Source organism: Lagenorhynchus albirostris, chromosome 4 (assembly GCF_949774975.1).
Source record: "Lagenorhynchus albirostris chromosome 4, mLagAlb1.1, whole genome shotgun sequence".
NCBI lineage: Eukaryota > Metazoa > Chordata > Mammalia > Artiodactyla > Delphinidae > Lagenorhynchus > Lagenorhynchus albirostris.
This window is the reverse complement of record NC_083098.1, coordinates 131,900,095-131,923,051: the sequence shown is the minus strand read 5'-3', so window position 1 is coordinate 131,923,051 and position 22,957 is coordinate 131,900,095. Positions and strand designations below refer to the sequence as shown.

The window sequence follows — 22,957 nt, the reverse complement described above, 5'->3', positions numbered from 1 at the left end:
TAGATTTTTTGATGATGGCCATTCTGACTGGTGTGAGGTGATACCTCATTGTGGTTTTGATTTGCATTTCTCTAATGATTAGTGATGTTGAGCATCCTTTCATGTGTTTGTTGGCAATCTGTATATCTTCTATGGAGAAATGTCTATTTAGGTCTTCTGCCCATTTTTGGACTGGGTTGTTCTTTTGATATTGAGCTGCATGAGGTCCTTGTAAATTTTGGAAATTAATCCTTTGTCAGTTGCTTCATTTGCAAATATTTTCTCCCATTCTGAAGTTGTCTTTTCGTTTTGTTTATGTTTCCTTTGCTGTGCAAAAGCTTTTAAGTTTTATTAGTTCCTATTTGTTTATTTTTGTTTTTATTTCCATTTCTCTAGGAGGTGGGTCAAAAAGGATCTTGCTGTGACTTATGTCATAGAGTGTTCTGCCTATGTTTTCCTCTAAGAGTTTAATAGTGTCTGGCATTATATTTAGGTCTTTAATCCATTTTGAGTTTATTTTTGTATATGGTGTTAGGAAGTGTTCTAATTTCATTCTTTTCCATGCAGCTGTCTAGTTTTCCCAGCATCATTTATTGAAGAGGCTGTCTCTTCTCCATTGTATATTCTTGCCTCCTTTATCAAAGATAAGGTGACCATATGTGCGTGGGTTTATCTCTGGGCTTTCTATCCTGTTCCATTGATCTATATTTCTGTTTTTGTGCCAGTACCTTACTGTCTTGATTACTGTAGCTTTGTCATATAGTCTGAAGTCAGGGAGCTGGATTCCTCAGTTTTCCTTTCTCAAGATTGCTTTGGCTATTTGGGGTCTTTTGTGTTTCCATGTAAATTGTGAAATATTTTGTTCTAGTTCTGTTAAAAATACCAGTGGTAGTTTGATAGGGATTGCATTGAATCTGTAGATTGCTTTGGGTAGTATAGTCATTTTCACAATGTTAATTCTTCCAAGAACACGGTATATCTCTCCACCTGTTTGTATCATCTTTCATTTCTTTCATCAGTGTCTTATAATTTTCTTATAATCTCTGGGAGAGCTTTCACCATTTGATATTACATGGAGCCGGGAGGTCTCTGGTGGACCAATGTCCTGAACTCGGCTCTCCCACCTCAGAGACACAGTCCTGACACCCAGCCAGAGCAGCAAGACCCTGTTAGTCACACGGCTCAGAAGAAAAGGGAGAAAAAAAGAAAGAAAGAAAGAGAAAATAAAATAAAGTTATTAAAATAAAAAATAATTATTAAAAATAAAAATAATTTAAAAAAACAAAGAAAGAAAAAGGAGAGCAACCAAACCAAAAAACAAATCCACCAATGATTACAAGCGCTAAAAACTATACTAAAACAAACAAAAAGCAACGACAACAACAAAGAAATAGAACCCTAGGACAAATGGTAAAAGCAAAGCTATACAGTCAAAATTACACAAAGAAGCATACACATAAACACAAAAAGAGAAAAGGGAAAAATATATATATATCGTTGCTCCCAAAGTCCACCTCCTCAATTTGGGATGATTCGTTGTCTATTCAGGTATTCCACAGATGCAGGGTACATCAAGTTGACTGTGGAGATTTACTCCGCTGCTCCTGAGCTGCTGAGAGGGATTTCCCTTTCTCTTCTTTGTTCGCACAGGTCCCAGGGTTCAGCTTTGGATTTGGCCCCGCCTCTGCATGTAGGTCGCCTGAAGGCATCTCTTCCCGCCCAGACAGGACCAGGTTAAAGGAGCCGCTGATTGGGGGGCTCTGGCTCACTCAGGCCTGGGGGAGGAAGGGGCACGGAGTGTGGGGCGAGCCTGCGGCAGCAGACGCCAGCATAACGTTGCACCAGCCTGAGGTGTGCCGTGCATTCTCCCAGGGAAGTTGTCCCTGGATCACGGGACCCTGGCAGTAGCAGGCTACACAGGCTCCCGGGAGGGGAGGTGTGGAATGTGACCTGTGCTCGCACACAGGCTTCTTGGTGGCGGCAACAGCAGCCATAGTGTTTCATGCCTGCCTCTGGGGTCCGTGCTGGTAGCCGCAGCTCGAGCTCTTCTCTGGAGCTTGTTTACAATGGTCTCTTGCCTCTTCGGCAGCTGCAGACTTTTCCCCGGACTCCGTCCTGGCCAGCTGTGCAGCACTAGCCCCCTTCAGGCTGTGTTCACGCCGCCAGTCCTCTCCAGGCGCTCCGACCGAAGCCGGAGCCTCAGCTCTCAGGCCCTCCCTCCCCTCGCGCGAGCAGACAAGCCTCTCGGGCTGGTGAGTGCTGGTCGGCAACGATCCTCTGTGCGGGAATCTCTCCTCTTTGCCCTCCGCACCCCTGTGGCTGCGCTCTCCTCTGCGGCTCCGAAGCTTCCCCCCTCCGCCACCCGCAGTCTCCGCCCACAAAGGTGCTCCTAGTGTCTGGAAACCTTTCCTCCTTCACAGCTCCCTCCCACTGGTGCAGGTCCCATCCCTATTCTTTTGTCTCTGTTTATTCTTTTTTCTTTTGCCCTCTCCAGGTACGTAGGAAGTTTCTTGCCTTTTGGGAAGTCTGAGGTCTTCTGCCAGCGTTCAGTAGGTGTTCTGTAGGAGTTGTTCCACATGTAGATGTATTTCTGATGTTTTTGTGGGGAGGAAGGTGATCTCCACATCTTACTCCTCCACCATCTTGAAGGTCTCCTCCCCTTCTTTTCTTTAAAGTTGCAGGTGAAACTATTTCCTCCCTTCCATCCTCTGCTGCCTTTTCCTCCTTCCACCCCACCTCTCCTTGCCCCCGCATACAGGTCCTATTACAAAATACTCAGTGTTGATTTTTATGCCTTCAAGTGCAGTCACATCCTGCACAAATTGTCAACATCCCAACCGCTCCCTGAATGGCAAACAATTCTTTCTTTTCCCTAGTTATTCCTGCTTTATAACTTTACCCGTTTCTGCCCCTTTAACTCCCCACCCTTTCTCACCTCAAATGCACTTCTTGCATATCCTAGCTATCATCACCTTACATTTAGTAATTTAAAAAAAAAAAGAAAAACTGGAACATCTCAGGATAACACGAGCATGGTTACTTACATTTTTTTAACTTAAAAAACAAAACTCAATAGAAATAAAACAAGTACACTAAAACCGTGTTGACGTAAATACCTAGAGACATAAGGACTTTCCCAGCCTTCTTCAAATTTCATCATAAATATAAACACATCTCAAAAGATGAACTTGAAGACAATGCAAGTGTGTGTGGGCATACACACACACAGAAAAGTTAAAGAGAGAAAAATAAACACACAGGTAGCACTGCATTTGTATTAACCCTTCTCTGTCATATCGTGAAAAGAAAAAGTAGAGGGGAAAATAAAATTATAACAGTATCAACATAATAGTATTAAAAGGGTTGAATGTTGGCATCTCTTTCAAACAATCAGTTCTTAAGAGACTAGTGTATCCCATCGGAATATATATATATTATAATTAACATATTATTGCTTCCTGCCTTGGATAAATCACTTGAAATAAATGAGGTTTATTTGTTCTGTTTCTACAGAGAGTATAGCTAACAGAGCAGTTGTTACAATTACAATTATTTGATGTATCGATTGCGTAGGCTTATAGCAATTGCATGAGCTTCTTTTCTGTTGTTGATTTTTAGTTATTTTGCTAAATAAGAGATAATGAAGTTTTATGAATTGAGCTATCCAAATATATATTATCAATGATGAGCTTTAAGGAAATGCAGTATTTACTTAATTATAGTTGATGATATTTCATATCTATCAATAATAATAGAAATATTCTGCACACAACTCTTAATGGTAGCTGGAGTTGGGAATAAACTTTTCTCTATATAAAATTGAGTAGAAGGTACTAAACTTGAAACACCAAATCTTTTTCAGTAGAAAACTACGATTACCTAAATGCCCTTGCTTTATTTTGTTTCCTTTTCCTTAGGAAAAAGAAATTTGGCAAAATGTATAAATGACTAAGTCATTATATTTCTGTACTGGCTGTTAAATATTAGTCTGCTATTGAATTATTTACCTTTTTGTTGTTGTTGTTTTTTGTTTTTTGTTTTGCGGTACACGGGCCTCTCACTGTTGTGGCCTCTCCCGGAGCACAGGCTCCGGACACACAGGCTCAGCAGCCATGGCTCACGGGCCCAGCCGCTCCACGGCATGTGGGATCTTCCCGGACCGGGGCACAAACCCGTGTCCCCTGCATCGGCAGGCGGACTCTCAACCACTGCACCACCAGGGAAGCCCTTTTTTTTTTTTTAAATTTTATTTTACTGAAGTATAGTTGATTTACAATGTTGTGTTAATTTCTGCTGCACAGCAAAGTGATTCAATTATACATATATTTATATATTCGTTTTCTTTTGTTTGTTTTTGCGGTATGCGGGCCTCTCACTGTTGTGGCCTCTCCCGTTGTGGAGCACAGGCTCCAGACGTGCAGGCTCAGCAGCCATGGCTCACAGGCCCAGCCGCTCTTCAGCATGTGGGATCTTCCCGGACCAGGGCTCGAACCCGCTATTTACCTTTTTAAAGTCAAAGAAATAAGCCAAAAATCAAGTTTTCAGATACTTCTGGATTTTAATTGAGGGTAAGGAAATTAAATTATCTGGCCTGTTTGGGGCTTAGCTTAAAGAGAAAGGGGATACTAGTGTAGGGGAACTTTATTTCTCTTTCCAAAACTCTAGAACATTAATTAAACCCTTTACCTAGCAAGAAGGAGAAAACAAGTGATACTATTTTTTTAATGGGAAAAATGTAAATTACAAATTATATAAGCTGCCATGCCATTTGGAGCATTAGCTAAACTTAAAATATAAATACAGAAGGTAGAAATCTAGATTGTGCCCCCAAATTTCAATTTACCACTAGGAAAGAAATTTCTGTTTATTAATGGAATTGAAAACTCATTAGCTACCTAGATAATTTCCTTAAAATATATAAGGCTATAATTAAATTATATATATTTTTGTATATGTATATATGCAAATTAAATGAAAAGTTGCAAGGTAGCCTTAATTTTTTTTTAATTTTAAAAAATTTGCTTTTTTCAATTACAAATAAAAAACAAATTCTTAGCTATATATGTTATAAGATAGCAAATGGGAGTGATACTAGCATTAAAAAATAAGATATTTCTGTAGGAATTTTTTACTATTTGAGAAATTAAAATAATTTGGCTAAGAAATTCAAAATGTAGCCAGCAATGAACTGAGTTGTTAATTGCTGATCAAAGGAAAATCATGACTAGACAGTCTTTATTTTAGCATTCCTATATCATATTTCAAGAATTACTTAATTTCTTTGGAAAAGAGCACACAACGCTTTACCTTAGTTATTAGGAAATAAATGTTGTCAACATACAATAGAAATTTGATAGATCACTGGAATACAAGTTTTCAAAAATTCAGAGAGGGTGTCTGAACTACCTCGTCAGCATCCATGGCTGTTAGTTGCATAATCTTAGAGCCATCTCCAGTGTTCTCCTCCACTGTGAGATCCAGCATGTCGGTTGGGAACACTGGCGGATTGTCATTGATATCCTGAAGTGTTATTTCTACCTACAAGGAGAGAAAGAAACAATGTATGAATATTGCATATGTCTGCAAGATACCAATTAAATTGTATACCAAGAGTCTATTCAAATAGTCCTTCCAAAAAGAATCAGAACCTTCATATATGACATCAAAAACAGAAAATACCCTAGAGAAAGTTGTGAAATATTTATAGAAAAATATAAAAGCCAAATAAAGATCATTTGATCATTTGTTGATCGTAACTGACTTTAAATGATCAACTTGGAGTTTATAATAGAATAGGTCCACGATCAACTGTCATTTTAATCCCCAGATTTGTGCACCAGTGAAGAATTGTTGAGACTTAGGACTGTCTTTCAACCATTAAATGTTGCCTGACACACAGATGAGGTTGTATAAAATTTCTTCCTGAAATGTTTACATATTGGCAACTAATGTCCAAAGGAAATAAAGAAGTTCACATTTTGTTTTAAGAAACACTCAGCATTTTTCCCTTTAAAGTCAACTCTCAATCTTTAGGGGAAGAAAACTACACACATCTTTTCTTTCTATTTCCACTCCTTTCAACACATCTTAATGTGACTAAAGCTAAACAATCATTCCATTCAGATGTAGCATTCATATAAATTGCAAATATTAACAGCTTTGTTTGAAAGATCCTTGTCAGAGCTATTTGTTTTCCTACCTAAGAAAAATTGTTTAGAAATAACAATTTGTGAAGTTTAAATAATAACTTCAAACCATGTGTTTTCTCTTTCGAGCTAGGTGCTAAAAGCTGAATATCTGATAAGAAAAGGGGAGACAGCTGCTAATAAAACTGAAAGCTTCCCCAGTTGGGTCACAAAATCAAGTCATGGAGAAAAATCCATCCATCCATTTAGCTCAGATATAACCAGGACATTTTTCTCCTAGGATGAAATGTCATCTTTTATAGTTACACTGTAAAAACTCCATCAGATCCAAGAGTGATGAGTATGAATATTAGGAGAGAGCAAAAGAATTCTGGTTTCTTCTTTTCCAGGAAGAGAGGAGGGCGGGCTTGGGTGGAGGGAGAAGTAATAGGTAGGATTGTCATTATTCTCTGGCAAGGAATGAGTGGGACATATAGGAAAGCTAGGCAAGTAAACGGATGAGCAATTGATAAAAAAGAAAAACCCAGAAAACAATGTACAAAATTCAGTACTAAATAATTATTATAGTTCCACCATTTAACAGGACAGTTTTGATCATAGCTAGTGGCTCAAATTAGTCTAGGAAGTGGTTAAGACAGCCTCAGTAGTTAGAAATCTGCCACTTCTTTTTTGGCTGACATCATTCTCTACACCACTTCCTTTAGAAAAGATCCACAATGGCTAAAACTGCAGTCTATAAGGAGCATTTCCAACTTCCTTGCAAGGTTGTAAACAACATGAGTTTTCGAATTAGAAAGACTGGAGTTCAGATTCTGTCTCTGCAACTTATTAACTGGGGAAACTCGAGCACTTAATTTCTCTGAGCCTCAGTCTCCTTATCTTAAAATTAGGATAATAACATTTATCTTGCAGCATTTTATGAAGACTAAACCTTGATGATGCTGGCAAAATGACTAGCACAGAGGGAAGCGTTCAACAAAAAGTAGATCTTGGTTTTCATACTACCAGGACAGAACCAGAGAGAGACTGCATATGTGACATGCATATATGAGTGTGTGTTTATGTAAGTATATGTTCATATCTGTGGGGGGAAGGAAGAACACTAAATTGAGGGTAAAGAGAATCCAGACTGGCACCAATTAAACATGACATCAAAGATACATCAGGACCTGTACCACACACTAGAAGCATGTTGGGTATAATAGAAAGATTCTTCATTATGAGTGCATGAACTGAACAAGACCCTTCTATATTTTAATAGTTATAACTAACATGCACATAGCAAACACTGTTTTAAGTTATATATATGTGTACACACATATATACATGCATCCACACACACACATATATACATATAAAATCCTCAAAAGAGCCCTATGAGGCAGGTACTATTATCTTCCATTAGAGAAATGAGTTAATCAAAGGTACATAGGTTAAGATCTAGTAAGTCAGTGTTTTCTTCACTACAATGCAAACCTGTCTTTCTCTCTCTCCACACATACCTCCCTTGTTTGTGTGTGTGTGTTCAATAAATGAATCATATCTGAAAAGTATGTCACAGCTATATAAATATATTTTTACAAATGTGCATATTATTCCTGTCTGGAATTTGGAACACTTACATATGAACTAACTAGCCATATAATCTTGAGTCAGCCTATAAATCTTTGTCAGAATTAAAAAAAAAAATGAACTAGGTGATTCCTAGATACAGCTCTAAAAGTCTGTGATCATGTATTCTCTATGAAATTTTGGCCAACTCCATCACTTCAGGTACAGAAAAGTATTTCCTTTTTTATTAGCAAGAATAAATTTAGTTAAATATTAATGAGTTCAAAACTAAACATTTCTGAATGTATCTAGAATCAGCCAGTTATAGGCACAGATCTAGAACATCTCATCATTGGATCTGATATATGCAAAGGTTATATTTTTGGTTAAGGATACAACAGGTCATCCATTTAATAAGCCAGACTATGCTTTTTCCAAATCAGTGTCAGCTTGCCAATCAAAAAGTTGAAACTTTGTATTCCTTTCTAAAGAAAAATCTGGATATTTTCTCTAACTGTCCAGTCTCTCTTCTCCACTTCACACTTCCTCAAGTATTCCTGAAAAGCTTTCAGCATGACTCCTCTAGATTCCCTCAATTGACTGGAGTACGAATTACCTAGGAGAGGAGATTTGAACTTATTGGCGTAAGTAGGTGTCATCCTGCAATCCCTTCACTTCTGACTCGGTGTGCCATGTTTCTACTACCAAGAATTCCAAGATCATGGACCCTGTTTACCTATGAGGTGGTCACTGATTCCAATATTTATCCATGTAATATTTTAGGATCTATCACATAAACGGTATATGTTAGTCATTAAAAATACAGATGAGGGCTTCCCTGGTGGCGCAGTGGTTGAAAGTCCGCCTGCCGATGCAGGGGACACGGGTTCGTGCCCTGTCCGGAAATATCCCACATACCGCGGAGTGGCTGGGCCTGTGAGCCATGGCCGCTGAGCCTGCGCGTCCGGAGCCTGTGCTCCGCAACGGGGGAGGCCACAACAGTGAGAGGCCCGCGTACCGCAAAAAAAACAACAAAAAAAGATGAAAGTAAGACAGGCCACCGTCCCTTGCAGGGAAGAAATGAAGTTTGATCATGGAAATATGTACAAATAGAAACATTTACAACTACCTCCAGGAAAACATATTGTTGACATCTTGATTCCAAGAAGTTAGTTCCCCACACCATGGATAATTCTTTGAACTGCCCTGCATCTTGTCCTTGGCAGTTATCATCTCTCTTGATGAGTCCAGATCCTAACATGCACTTGGCTCACTCTCTTGGATCTGCCACCAACCTGAGAGTCTTTTTCCATTACTACCCCCTCTTTGGACTAAGATTTGGTATGATTTGTTTTGAAATATTATCATATAAACCACAGGAGTCAAACATTAAAAGTTTAGAGAAGATATCTGGAAATAAGAATTAAGACATTATAATTTTTAAAGAGTCCTTTCTTTCTGTACAAATAAGATAACTTTAAATAATACAGATAATGGCTATTAGTGGTTTATTTTAAAATTCTGAGATTTAAAAACTGTCTAAGATATAATTCCTACACTAAAAAAAGTATATGTTGGTAAATACATTCCATTCTTTTAAAAGACACACCAAAAACTACAGCATAGGGCTTCCCTGGTGGCACAATGGTTGGGGGTCCGCCTGCCGATGCAGGGGACACGGGTTCGTGCCCCGGTCCGGGAGGATACCACGTGCCGCGGAGCGGCTGGGCCCGTTAGCCATGGCCGCTGGGCCTGCGCGTCTGGAGCCTGCTGCTCCGCGGCGGGGGAGGCCGCGGCAGTGAGAGGCCCGCGTACCGCAAAAAAAAAAAAAAAAAAACTACAGGATAGCTAAGCTTTTAGTGCCAGCATTGCCCCTTTAGTGTTTTACATCTGTTTTTATATTTGTTTGGATCTGAAATAAGCAAAATAATTGCATTTAAATATTATTTTGTAAAAACTATCATATTTAAAAATCATTTTTTTTATTTTTTTAGGCCAAGCTGGGAACATGTGGGGTCTTAGTTCCCCGACCAGGGATCAAACCCATGACCTCTTCATTGGAAGCACAGAGTCTTAACCACTGGACCACCAGGGAAGTCTGAAAATATCACATTCTGAACTCAGAAGCTTCCCTTCACAAGTGGCTGTATTTTAAATGAAAACAAAACAAATACAAACTGCCAGTAGCTTCCATCACTTAAGTCTGGGGACATTTTAAGGTATCAATTCTGTAAGTTGGTGAAAATTGACCCTCAAAGATGAAAGAAACATTACACCATTATGATAAGGTACTTGCATATTTTATGCCTGCCTATCAAATGTTGACCTTTGTGCTTAGATATTTGACCCTTAAGGAACATATGTGGTTTCATCTGCTACAATTACAAAGGCAGTTGGTAGCTTTGTGGTTGACTTATTCATAGCAAAAACATCAGCTACAGCTAACGGCTGAACCATAGGTATTGTCTACGGCCATCACTCCATTACCATTTAGGTACCTTCAGAATGACTTTCTAAGCTGAGACACCTGATCCCTAGACAGTGAAACCTTGGTAAATGATGATATTTAAAGACAAAAATATGACCGAGATTAAGGCGCTAAGGCTAATGATCAATTCATTAAAAATTGGTTTGCCTTTTGGTAGTTTTGTAAAGGTAAAAGTTAATTAAAAATATGGCTTTAAATATTGTCACCAAACTTATTTATGCTGAATGAATAGAATCCTTGATATTCTACTTGCTGAATAGCCAAATGGATATTTAAAAACTAAAACTCTTACTGTGCAAATAGTTACCATGAAATGAGTACAATGCTTTTCTCTTTAAAAATTTTTTCCTATTATATGCAATTTATCATTTTATTCTGCACTGCATCAGGAATGATGTTATATCTTGGGGATTTACTTTTAATTTCTTAAGTCAATAAATCAGAATACAGATACATAATAAATGAGCAATTGCTATTGTTATTAGTTAGCAATAGCAATGATCAAATCATTACATATGTGTAAATATAAAATATGGTATTTCACTAAATTAAGTTGATATTACAGAAGTAATACACTATATTCAAGGCTAAGGAATTGACTAAAATATCAATATCCATTATGAGCTCATTCTCCAGTTAATAAACTGATAATTGCATTGTGATCACTATCTCAACCACAATTAAAAACATATTCTTAAATACACAATCTCTCTGCAAGCTAAATAAAGTGGTTCTTAGTGAATCAGGATGAAAAATGCCCCAAAACATATTTTTAATTCACAGTCTTCCTGCAACCTACATAACATGTTCCGGAAAACAATTTTTTTTTTTCTTTTGAAAGACTGTAAAATTTATAATACAACAAAGGTTTAGGAATCCATTTATTTGCAAGAAGAAATATTAAAATTCTTAGAAGGAATCTTAGATATCATCAAGTTCATCTCCTAATCAAAAGCAAAGCATTGAAATGTCAAGTGATTTATCTAAGAAAAACTATTGTCAGCCTCTTAACTCTAGTCCACTGATTTTTGCAGAGATCTGTGGAAAGAACCAGGCTAGGGAGCAAGCAGCATAATATGCCTTAGACCACTGTCTCTAATCTTTGCATGAAGACAGAGATCATTCAAACAAAACATGCATTTGATGTGTACAGGAAAATAATATTTGAAGAAATTAATGTTTGATTATCTACCCTACAAATACTACTTTATCCACCTTCTTGCTCATTTTTAAATTCCTTTATATATATTTACGTTAAGGGAAAATAATCTGTGAAGGTTTGCCTTATTGATGTCACTGGAAGACTATTAAACATTCAGCAAAAAGGTGGTGGATACACATTACAAGTAAAGAAACTATAGCTAAATTCTCTGTAGATATCAGTAAAAGTTACTGCTTTTAAAATGTCTACAAAGAAACTATTTCTTTTTCTCAAAAGATGCAGTAATATTCATTTTCAGAAATGACTAAAGTCTAAACGGTTGGTGGGACAGACATAAAGTACATAAACTATAAAAGAGTAAAATAAGACATATCACAGCAAATAGTGCTTGATTAGTTGCTTTTTTTAGTGCCAAACGTAATTATTTACATTACTGCCTTTTTATTTTTGTGAAACTGACACTCCAAGTTTCTCAAATACTACTATTACCACATAAATTGTGACAAAGCATTGCACCAAAAATAATGCTTAGGGTTCACATGTATTACCTCCAAAGATATTGTGATAATGCCACCAGATTGTATTTAAACACTCCTTTGTAATTAATAATTCTGCCAAAAATATTTCAAGGGAAGTATTTTTTGCTCTGATTTCTTTAACACATTTATATATTATAGAAATTGGTCATTGCAAAGGTTAACAGATCATTTATACTGCTCAAATTTGTAACTTCTAGAATTTTGAGGGCAAAAATTGTCTTGTTCATTTTTGCATTCTCACAACTTATCCATCTCTAGCATGTAACTTTCTCTCCAGAGATATTTGTTTTAAAAGCAAACCCAGGTTATTTTTACATTTTTATTAGAGTCACATGTTCAGCAAATTTAATAAATTAGATATGTTATTGGTATATAAGGAATCTATTCATCAAATTTGCCCTATATGACAATAATATTTAGAACCAATCCAATTCCATTGATTTCCTAGTTCTTGTGTGTCCATGATGCCATCATGCATAATTTTTATGATATGACATTATACTTGATGATAATTCAATAACCTTATACTCAGAAGAATGATTTAAAAGAGCTTCAGGAAAAACATCTTGTATATAAACATATACAATAACAACTCAGGAAATCTCCCAGTTGGGAGATTGGAATATAAGATCCTATGAAATGCCCATCACTGCTTCAGAAACAACTACACTAAATGCCACAAAAGTCATGAATAAACCTGAAAAAATAACTGAGGTCATTCAAATGTGTATTACCCTTAATAGGTCATTATGATGTCACTCCAATAACACTTTGCTAAACGATGCCCTAGTTTATACTGTGTAGGTGCTACTGAAATTCAGTGAGGATAAAGTCTAATTTTACACTCAAAACAATTTTTATTTCATCAGCGTGAAACAAAATGCTGAAATCTAGCATTTAATTTTCTGTATGGAGGTTCAAGTGAGAAGTTGAAGTTGAAAGCAAAGTAACCAAACTGAAATCCACACCAGGATCAGTACAACTATCAAGCCTGAGCTGTCACTTCCTTTGACTCTGAAAAGGAAAACTCCACCTTTCCTGTCTGAGATGAGGCTGTGTGTGAAGTATGAGTCTGCCTGCAATGCAGTGAGCGGCTTTGTGCTGGGGGACATCAGGGTGGTGTGTGCAAAGAAACATTCTATGACTTGACATTAAACTTGGGAATCGAGAGCAACATTCATTAAACAAAGACATCAAGATAGAAATATCGAAACCATGGCTCAAGTAAATAATCAAATTTATATTTTAAATGTTTGGTGATAACTTCCCATTCCCTCTCTTCAAATGAAGCCAAATACTATGTGATTCACCCAATTCAGTGGGATTGACACATTTTGCATGCTATGTTGGCTTCCAATAACAAGGCCTTATTTAGTAAATTTGTATCAAAGCCTATATATATATTGAGAATACATAGCAAAAGGTCTAATTACATTTCTGCAGAAAGTTTGACATTCTATATTAGCCTTTTGGTAGAAGAACTAACCAAATAATTTCATTTGGTAGGGCATATATCTTACCCCTTTTTAAAATTTCAAGTATGAGGTTAAGTTCAGTCATTAGGAACAAGAAAATTCAACACCTACTTGTACTATCATTTATGGATTTAAACTCCAAGTACTTCCATCTCTTAACAACAAGAATAAAGAGCTGTATTGCCATGAAGGGATGGTGCCAGGGTTTGCATATTTCCTTTAATTTTGTTCTTCATTTCTTTCCCTATTTTGGGTGACCACTGGGAATTCTGCTGCCATAAGTCTGGGTGAAGTGTTTCACTACATCCAGAACACTTCATCATGTTGCAGAGCCAAAATCTATTATGGTTTGCAAGTGACTCATACTTTAGTTATGAGAGAGCCCTAGCAGAGAACAGTTTACATCTAAAAGTCCCTAAATGTCAGGAATGTCTTGTTTGGACTGCATAGGTGTGTAAGGTCCAATCATACTCTGTGAACAATGCTTTGAGGTATTTATTTATTTATGATGTATAACCAACTTTATTCACAAGAGTCTGTGGTAGCTGTGATCATAGTGTACCATCATCTTGATGGTATTTCTGAACTTTTGAAAGTGAAATCTTGAAGAAAATGGGGAAAATCAAACTATGGAGAAATGACCTATGATCCCATACAATGGAAGACCAGTAGGGGTTAGATGTGACCTATTAGAGAAAATTAATAGCACCACTACTGCACGTATACATGAACTAGAAATTCTTGAGAACACAGGTCTGTTGCAGGCCCCAACTTTACTGAAGCTTCAAGGATCATCAGAAAGGAAATCTTTGCATTTAGGTACAGTGTTTCTTCAGAATGACAAGAAAAAATAGAAAAATCATGTATTTCACAGAAATTTAGCACTAAAATATTACCTTATATACTAAACATTATTTTACTTTTTCTTTTGTTTTTGTTTTTTTTTTTTTGCGGTACGTGGGCCTCTCACTGTTGTGGCCTCTCCCGTTGCGGAGCACAGGCTCCGGATGTGCAGGCTCAGCGGCCATGGCTCACGGTTCTGGCCACTCCGTGGCATGTGGGATCTTTCCAGACGGGGCACGAACCCGTGTCCCCTGCATCGGCAGGCGGACTCTCAAACACTGCGCCACCAGGGAAGCCCATATTTTACTATGTTTTTAAAGAGAAAACACTTTAATAAGAGAAACATGATATAATGATAATATCTGATGAAGCAACATTTAATTTGGGAATTAGAATACTCCTCTTTTTGGAATTTTAGGCTAACAAATACTTTGTCATTTCAAACTTTATACCTGAAATTTAAATTAACTTTTGTGTATATTTAGATATCTGTGCATTTATTTCACATAAGTTTGTACTTTTTCCCTTCCAACTATTCTGGAATAAGAGGAAAGAATGAAGCATATACATTTTAGATTCCTTTCAGCATCATTTTTAAAAGCAAAGTAAAAATGACTGTCATGAGTTTTAAAATAGAACATATTTTACATATAAGCTACATGTATGTAACTGTGACCAATTATATTTCTCAAATAAAAGCAATTGCATTAATCTCTCACCACTAAAACTCTTCTAGCAGTCAGCAGCATATGTTCCCGGGATTTCGATGCATTTCTTACCAGGAAAGAAGTATGTATGAGTCACAGGCAGGCTTGGACAGTAGCCAGAAATGACAAGAATGGCTAGAAGTGCGGACAAGACACAGTTAACTCCATTCCTGAAATAAAATGCTTTCCGTAACTCACCAAATGTGTGGTGACATAATAAAAAGCTAGTTTTGTTGTGCTTTCAATATTGTTCAAATTAGAACCAAATAAGGATTTCTTTTAAGGCAAAGGCAATCATGTGTAACCACTTCAACTTTTCCTGAAATCAATACTGCATAATTTCTGCATTTTAACAGATTCTTAAGGACGCCTAAAAGTAAATGCAGAATAAAGGATCAAGTTAAAATATCTGTGGTTGCATATGAAACTTTATGGAAATTTTTATACTATTCTTCAAAACAAACACCCTGCAAAAGCATCCTGGAGTACACTTTTCAACAGTTGTTCATCTGAATGTGGTAAACACACATCAAAAGGAAAATGTAGTATAAGAAAAACAAATAAAAATATTCCACCAACTTGTTCTTCACTTTTTTTTTTTGACTTAATAGATCCTGGATTTTTTTAAAAGAAAAGGCTTCTATTAAGACTGCTGAAAAATAGAAAAGCAGTTTGATTTATATTAAAGATACAAGCTGTGGTAGATTGAATTATTGATCCCAATTCTTCACCCATCCCTATAAGCAACTTCACAGTCCCTCCCACCTTTAGGTGGAGTTTCTCTCTCTGCCTCTTGACTTTGGGCTCATCCATGATACTGTTTCAGTCAATGGATATTTACAAATATGACCCAAGTACAGATTTGAAATGTATTTGCTTTCTTGTACGTCTGCCATGGTTACTAGAATACTACCTCCCTGCTAGTTCACTAGTACTAGAAGGAGGACAACAGACATTGAATAGAGGAGACATTGACACGGAGAGACTTGTAGCCTGAAGCAGACCTTTCCAGTTGAGCCCAGACTAGGTCAACCCAACTGCCTACACAAAGATGCATGAGAATAAATGTGTATTGTTGTAGGGCTTTGAGATTGTGTGGCTCTTTATTATGCAACATTATTGTGGCAATAGCTGACAGATACCTTAAGGCAAAAAAAATGGATTCATTTATTGAATATGTTAATTATTATGTTTTAAATAATGGATTACTGTTCTGTTTAAAATGAGGGGCAAAAAGAAGAAAAAAAATGTTAACGCATACTGATAGCTGTAGTATACCTTATAATATGAGGTAATTTTTAATGCTATGAACTTACTAACATCTTCCTACCCTGTATAACTTCCCATTCTTAACACACCATGCCCCTTTAGAAGGACAACGCAAAACAAGATATGATCAAGTTTTGATCAAGCTCCCCTGCCCCTCCCACAATCCAAAAATTAGAGCAAGAGGGTGGGAATACTTGACCCAAGAGGAACAAATTATGACTGGGTTGAGTCAATGAAATCGTCTTTCTTAAGAGTGAAATTTATGAAAAAAATAGGAAACACTACAAGAAAATAATAATGGCACAACTAAAATGCAGCTCCTATGAATAAGTGGCCCCACATGAGGCCTGGCTAGATTTTTCTTATGGAATTGCTACAATGCCAAAATGATCCCTCTGCCCCATTTCACCTTTGCACATTAGCTTTCACCTTTGAAGAAATTTCGATTACTCAATACCAAAGACATCATGTTTTGACTTATAGCTATTCTATCTTATTTTAGTTGGTTATTAGTTTATACTGCTTATATTTCTTTATATATATATATATATATTTTTTTTTTTTTTTTTTTTCGGTATGCAGGCCTCTCACTGTTGTGGCCTCTCCCGTTGCGGAGCACAGGCTCCGGATGTGCAGGCCCAGCGGCCATGGCTCACGGGCCCAGACACTCTGCGGCATGTGGGAACTTCCTGGACTGGGGCACGAACCTGTGTCCCCTGCATCGGCAGGCGGACTCTCAACCACTGCACAACCAGGGACGCCTTCTTTATATATTTTAAACAACTATTTCACACTGTAAAATTAAAGTCCCATTTATAGTTTACAAAGTCCCATATATGTTTTTTTAACTTCAAAAATGTAACAATTTCTATTCATATGAAACAGCATTAGCTCATCAATATTCAGGAGTGAATATAACTTTAATCTAAAATATATCTTCTGAAAACTTTGAATTCACTGTCAAAGCATAAACTTTTTGCAATGCACTGTGCTTAATTATATTTAGAAAGCCTATTTCAATGAATTAAGAAAGACTGTTTCTCTTCTAAGCTTCAGTGGAACATGGAACATTTAGTTTCTGGCATAGGGTTTAGCGTACAGTAGGCACTTAATTTACATTTTTTCTATGATTTAAAAGCCAGTATGCTTATTGCAGTAGAACATCTTGTAGTTATATACATAGAAATGAAGGGAATGGTATTTTATATGCAAAATTAAGAGCAGAGGACACCAGCTGGGGTGAACCATCAACTGTAACAATTACATTGAGTAGCAAAAGTCCTAAGAATGATTCCTGATGTTTATCAAAGTAAAAACTAATTTCCTAAGAATGATTCCCTGATGTTTAGCAAAGTAAAAACTAATTAATTGGAAAGAATATTTTTAAATGTGAAAAATAAAGAAATAAATAGCAAAATACATTTTCTTTAAAAAGATATTTCAGTGTGGAAGGTTGTCTTCTATTTCTCATTGTCAAAGCCAAAGTACCAAATTTTTTAGTGTGATAATAGTATCACAAGAAGATTAATACATTTTTTAAAAAGTATTTCACTTTAAAGAAATCATTGAACTGTTACAGAAGTGTACTCTCTCGAAAAGAGAAAAAAATGAGCAAAATACAATAAAACATCTCTATACTTTAAGAGATTAGACTCAAGAGTGATGAAAAAGATATGCCAATCATAAATACTTACTGACTACAAGTAATCATCTCCATGAAATAACATGGTTTGATTATTTTGTCCAAATATACTCTCACTCTTTCTCAATTTATGACTCTATAACCATGAGTAGGATGACATCAATAGATGCTTTGATTTTATTTTTCAAAGGCATATTCTTTTCACTAAAACCAAAACAAAAGAAAAATGTTTCATGTAATCTTCCATTACTAATTAGTTTTTTCTGCACTCATATTTAAGTAACTTTTTAAAACCCATTTTAAAGCATTTTTTAAATCCATGGTAAGTATGCAAAAATTAAACTATATCAGAGTAGGGGATTCATGGAAACCTGGTAGTGCAGAATTGCAAGCACTTCAAGTCTGTCAAAATTAATAAGAAAAACAAAAGAAACACTGCAGTTCTCCTGTCTAGACTAATAGAATTCTCACAGTCTGCTTATGTTAATAAATGTTACAGGAAATCTATCCCTTTCCTCTAGTGATTGTATTTAGATATTAGAGCCTATGAGTGTTTTTTCAGTTAATCAGAGAATACTTTTTAATAAGAGAATAAATTACAGTTTTAATAGTCTTTATTAACATTTTTATTAATACTAAAGTGTGATTAAGCATTGTCAACATGTTTTTTATTGACAATTTTTAATATTCTATGTATATGTATGAAAAATCATTGTGCAAATTTTCACATAAAATTCCCCTTTACCAAAAACATTTGTCCATTCTGCATAGTCTTTCTTTGTAAAATATTTTCTAAAAAAAACCCAAAACCCTCAAATTAGACTATTGATTGTGACAAAAAGAGACCCTCGCAAGTTAATATTGTTATTTGAATGTAGTAATAGTATTTACAACAGCTAAGTTTACCTCTTTCAATTTGTGTCTTTGTAGTAGAAAACCACCTTCATCTACCTAATTTCCCTAAGAATAAACTCCATAAAAGCATAGGAAATTCAAGTTGGAAATTTCCTTCTTTAAAATATAACAAGTATGAATTAAATTCAAAATTCAGTGAAGAGAAAGATTAAGTACATGAAATTTATTCACTAGAAAATATCGATGTGTTTGTTTTGGAGCTCTACAATCTATTAATTCACTTTTTAAAAGTTGATTTAATATGTTAACATTTTTCATTCTCTTTGACATGTTTTTAATCATAGCAATAAAATAAAATTTGTTCTCACTTTTTAAAAAAAAGTATATTCCGTGTCAAAACTAAGGCATGACAAACTTTATGCTTCCAAGTAACTGCAAACTCAAAGATATTGGAATGAGCCTGTAACCATTTTCCACACTTCATTTAATCAAGGTTTTTTCTGTTTATCCTTGTGTAGATACAGTTCTTATTCACACAGCACATCTTTTTTTTTTTTTGTACATCATGAGCTTTCAATAAAACCAATGAAATTGCAAATCAAGCAATTTTCATAAACATTCTACAATAGAGAACATAATTCCCAGTTACTACATTGCCAATGAAACCACCTTTAGGAAAACTTAATCTTCTCAGTGCAGTTTACTTCCTACATTTAAAGTTTTCATAGTAGCAATTGAGAAAGTAATCTAAGTTATATTACAATGGTGAACACTGAGCATGAAATTTTTTCTCTTATTTTATTGCATAGTGTTTTGAATGTTGTTAAATTTAGAGGATTGCACTGCAATATTTGGTGAGCAGGAATAACGATAAATATTTTTTTAGTCACATGAAAAAATAAATTTGCAAAACCAAAGATTAGAAGATATGTATAAAATTCCTGGAGCCAAGAATCTGTAACACAAATATTACCTCCTTAAAAGAAGATACTTTACAATTAATAATTGTCTATTCAGGGACCTAATTTGAGATTCTCTGTGATTTTCAAATTAGTTTTATGACTCGTCTGTGATAACGAAAAAAAGTTTCTGACCCAATACCCATCTCAAGAAATAATATTAAATTACAGCTTATTTTTATATTAAAAATGACTGATGTGTCATATATTACCTTTCTAAGCAACAACTATACTTTTGTAGTTGTTTTTCATTAATTTATCCAATAAATATATACTTAAGGCCTACTATGTGCTATTTTAAGTGGTAGATGTGTAACAATGATCAAAACCATCTTTTCTGACCTCATCGGCCTAATGACATTCTTAAAGTTATCCTTTATCTTGGGCTCCTACAATGACATTTTGCTGCAAACAGCTTAGGTTTTAAAGATTATATTCCTAAATTCATTGGTCTTTATATCCAATTCAATATATGCAACCAGAAATATATCTGTAAGTGTGGAACAGAGTAGGTATACTTTTTGTCTGGCAATGGCTATTCTCACATCTATGAATTTTTTAAACTTGTAAGTGTTTGAGGAGAGGAGTGCTCATGTCTTATGCTCTAGGTCTCAATAAGCTGTCACAACCCTGTGTGTAATATTATTTCAGGTTTTCTGCTTGAGCAAACTGTTCATTAAAGGAAACCACAAATTATAATTCATACTCAATTGCCTACTAGAGACAATAGTTGTGTGAATAAATGAACAAGGTTTTCTCTACTTTTAATGAATATTTTTAAAACATCTAACTTCTTATTTCTATTTGCTAAGGTAATATTAAAATCAACTAAAATGTTATAATTTTGCCTTGGTTTGCAAGGCTTTGCCAACATTTTTTAATCTGTTTATTCATAATTAGAGTATATTTTAATTCTTAGAAGTTCAGTGCTCAGGAAAAGCAAATATTACCTATAAAAATCTAAAATTTAAAAGTTTAATTTGATTAATAACTTGTCTTTTAAAATGTGCAGGATCTATATTTCTGTTTTTGTGCCAGTACCATACTGTTTTGATTACTGTAGCCCTGTAGTATAGTCTGAAGTCAGGGAGCCTGAATCCTCCAGCTCTTTTTTCTGTTTGTTTATTTTTCCTCAAGATTGCTTTTGCTATTTGATGTCTTCTGTGTTTCCATACAAATTGTAAAATTTTTTGTTCTAGTTCTGTGAAAAATGCTGTTGGTAATTTGATAGGGATTACATTGAATCTGTAGATTGCTTTCGGTAGTATAATCATTTTCACAATATTGATTCTTTCAATCCAAGAACATAGTATATCTCTCCATCTGTTTGTGTCATCTTTGATTTCTTTCATCAGTGTCTTATAGTTTTCTGTGTACTGGTCTTTTGCCTCCTTAGGTAGGTTTATTACTAGGTATTTCTTTTTTTTATAACAATGACAACCTAAATGCCCATCAACAGAGGAATGGATAAAGAAGATGTGGTACATATATACAATGGAATATTACTTAGGCATAAAAAGGACAAAATTGGGTCATTTGTAGAGACATGGATAGACCTAGAGACTGTCATACAGAGTGAAGTAAGTCAGAAAGAGAAAAACAAATACTGTATGCTAACACATATATATGGAATCTGAAAAAATTGGTATAGACAATCTTATTCATAAAGCAGAAATAGAGAATAAATGCATGGATACCAAGGGGGGAGGTGGGATAAATTGGGAGATTGGGATTGACATATATACACTATTGATACTATGTATAAAATAGATAACTAATGAGAACCTACTGTATAGCACAGAGAACTCTACTCAGTGCTCTGTGGTGACCTAAATGGGAAGGAAATCCAAAAAAGAGGGGATATATGTATACATATAGCTGATTCACTTTGCTGGACAGTAGAAACTAACACAACACTGTAAAGCAACTATACTCCAATAAAAATTTTAAAAAAAGGAAACCAGCTCAAAAAAATAAAATAAAATAAAATGTATATGATTACTCAGAACATATGTAACAAAAGAATAAATAACCACTCATGTATGTATTAGTTAATAGCCATAAAATAATATATTTAAGAGTTACTAGTGGTTTATATTTAAGAAAATCTTAGCAAAACCAAAATTAGCTTATTTGGGGTCTACTTTCAGAAATAACATTAAGTGTAAGGCAAGAAAACATAAGTGTAGGAAGAACAGCATAATCTGGAGTGGAAACAGTACATTCTTAGATATGTAAAAGTATAAACTTGGTAAAAACTTTGTAAATGTATTTACAAATCAGAAACCAATAAAAATTTTCAAATTAAATGTATACTCAATAAAATTCAAATTAATAGCAATAATTGTATATGTTGTTTTGCTGAAAATAAGGTCTCTGTTAATCAGCAGAGTGAGATTTAGCAAAGTTACCTCTACCTTCCTCGGTTTTAATCTTGATGCTATTATCCAGGCACCTGTCACCTTTTCTAAGCCTCAGCTTCTTCACATATAATATGAAGCTTCCAAATGCAAAAATAATGAAGTTTTGCAGAATGTCAGACAAATATAAAGTCATCATATAATGATGGTGACTATAAACAGTCATCACATAGTGCCAGTGACTATAAATCTTAGTAATTTCTTATTAAAATGAAAAACTTACTAGTAATTATCACACATTAAAATGTTTTTTAATAAAATCTTAGAATCAGTTAAAAATAGTGATTAAGTAGTTCCTGAAAATGCTTTTGTGGACGGCATCAAAAGTCAGGAAAATCTTTTGAGTTAAGTTACAAAGACATCTACTGGATAATGAAAACTACTGAACCCAGGGCAGAGATAAAAAAGAGCTTACTTACTTTCAATGCAGTGGTTTCTAACGAGGTTTACAAATTAGAATCACCAGACAGAATTTTCATAATACACAGTTACAGGCCCAAACTCCAGGGAACCCACTCATTAGGGCACCCAAGCGGGTGGCCAAGGACTGAGTAAACATAAAGAATAATCATTCAGTGAAATGAAGAGGAACACTCAGGCAAATGCTCATTGGAGCTACGGGTGAAACAAGATAGGGAATAAAATCTCATTTTCTTTTTCATCTTTTCTATAGTAATAACTGCCTCAACCAAGTGTACACATGAGAAATAATTTAGCTGCTTTTGACAAATATGTTGTGCCATTACATTTTAAGATAAAGGAGACTGCCAGTGAAAATGTTCTTGCTATGCTTTCAACTTAGAATCAACAAGAAGGAACCTAAAATAAGGATCAAACTTTCTTTTTGTTGGTTTTATGAGCTGTTAAATCACTAGGGCCCATGGAAAAATTTCAACTTTTGCCATTAAATGTTATGATGTTG

At 35.2% G+C, this 22,957-nt stretch overlaps 1 protein-coding gene across 3 annotated transcripts in view; it reads right to left on the bottom strand.

The window, feature by feature from the left end:
- The window catches only part of FAT4 (FAT atypical cadherin 4), a 171,497-nt gene that overhangs the window by 93,299 nt on the left and 55,241 nt on the right, over positions 1–22,957 (bottom strand). For all 3 annotated transcript variants that reach the window (XM_060148686.1, XM_060148685.1, XM_060148687.1), the window contains exon 2: positions 5,386–5,517. In XM_060148686.1, coding sequence (XP_060004669.1) covers positions 5,386–5,517 — 132 coding nt within the window. The remainder of the gene's footprint in view (positions 1–5,385; positions 5,518–22,957) is intronic.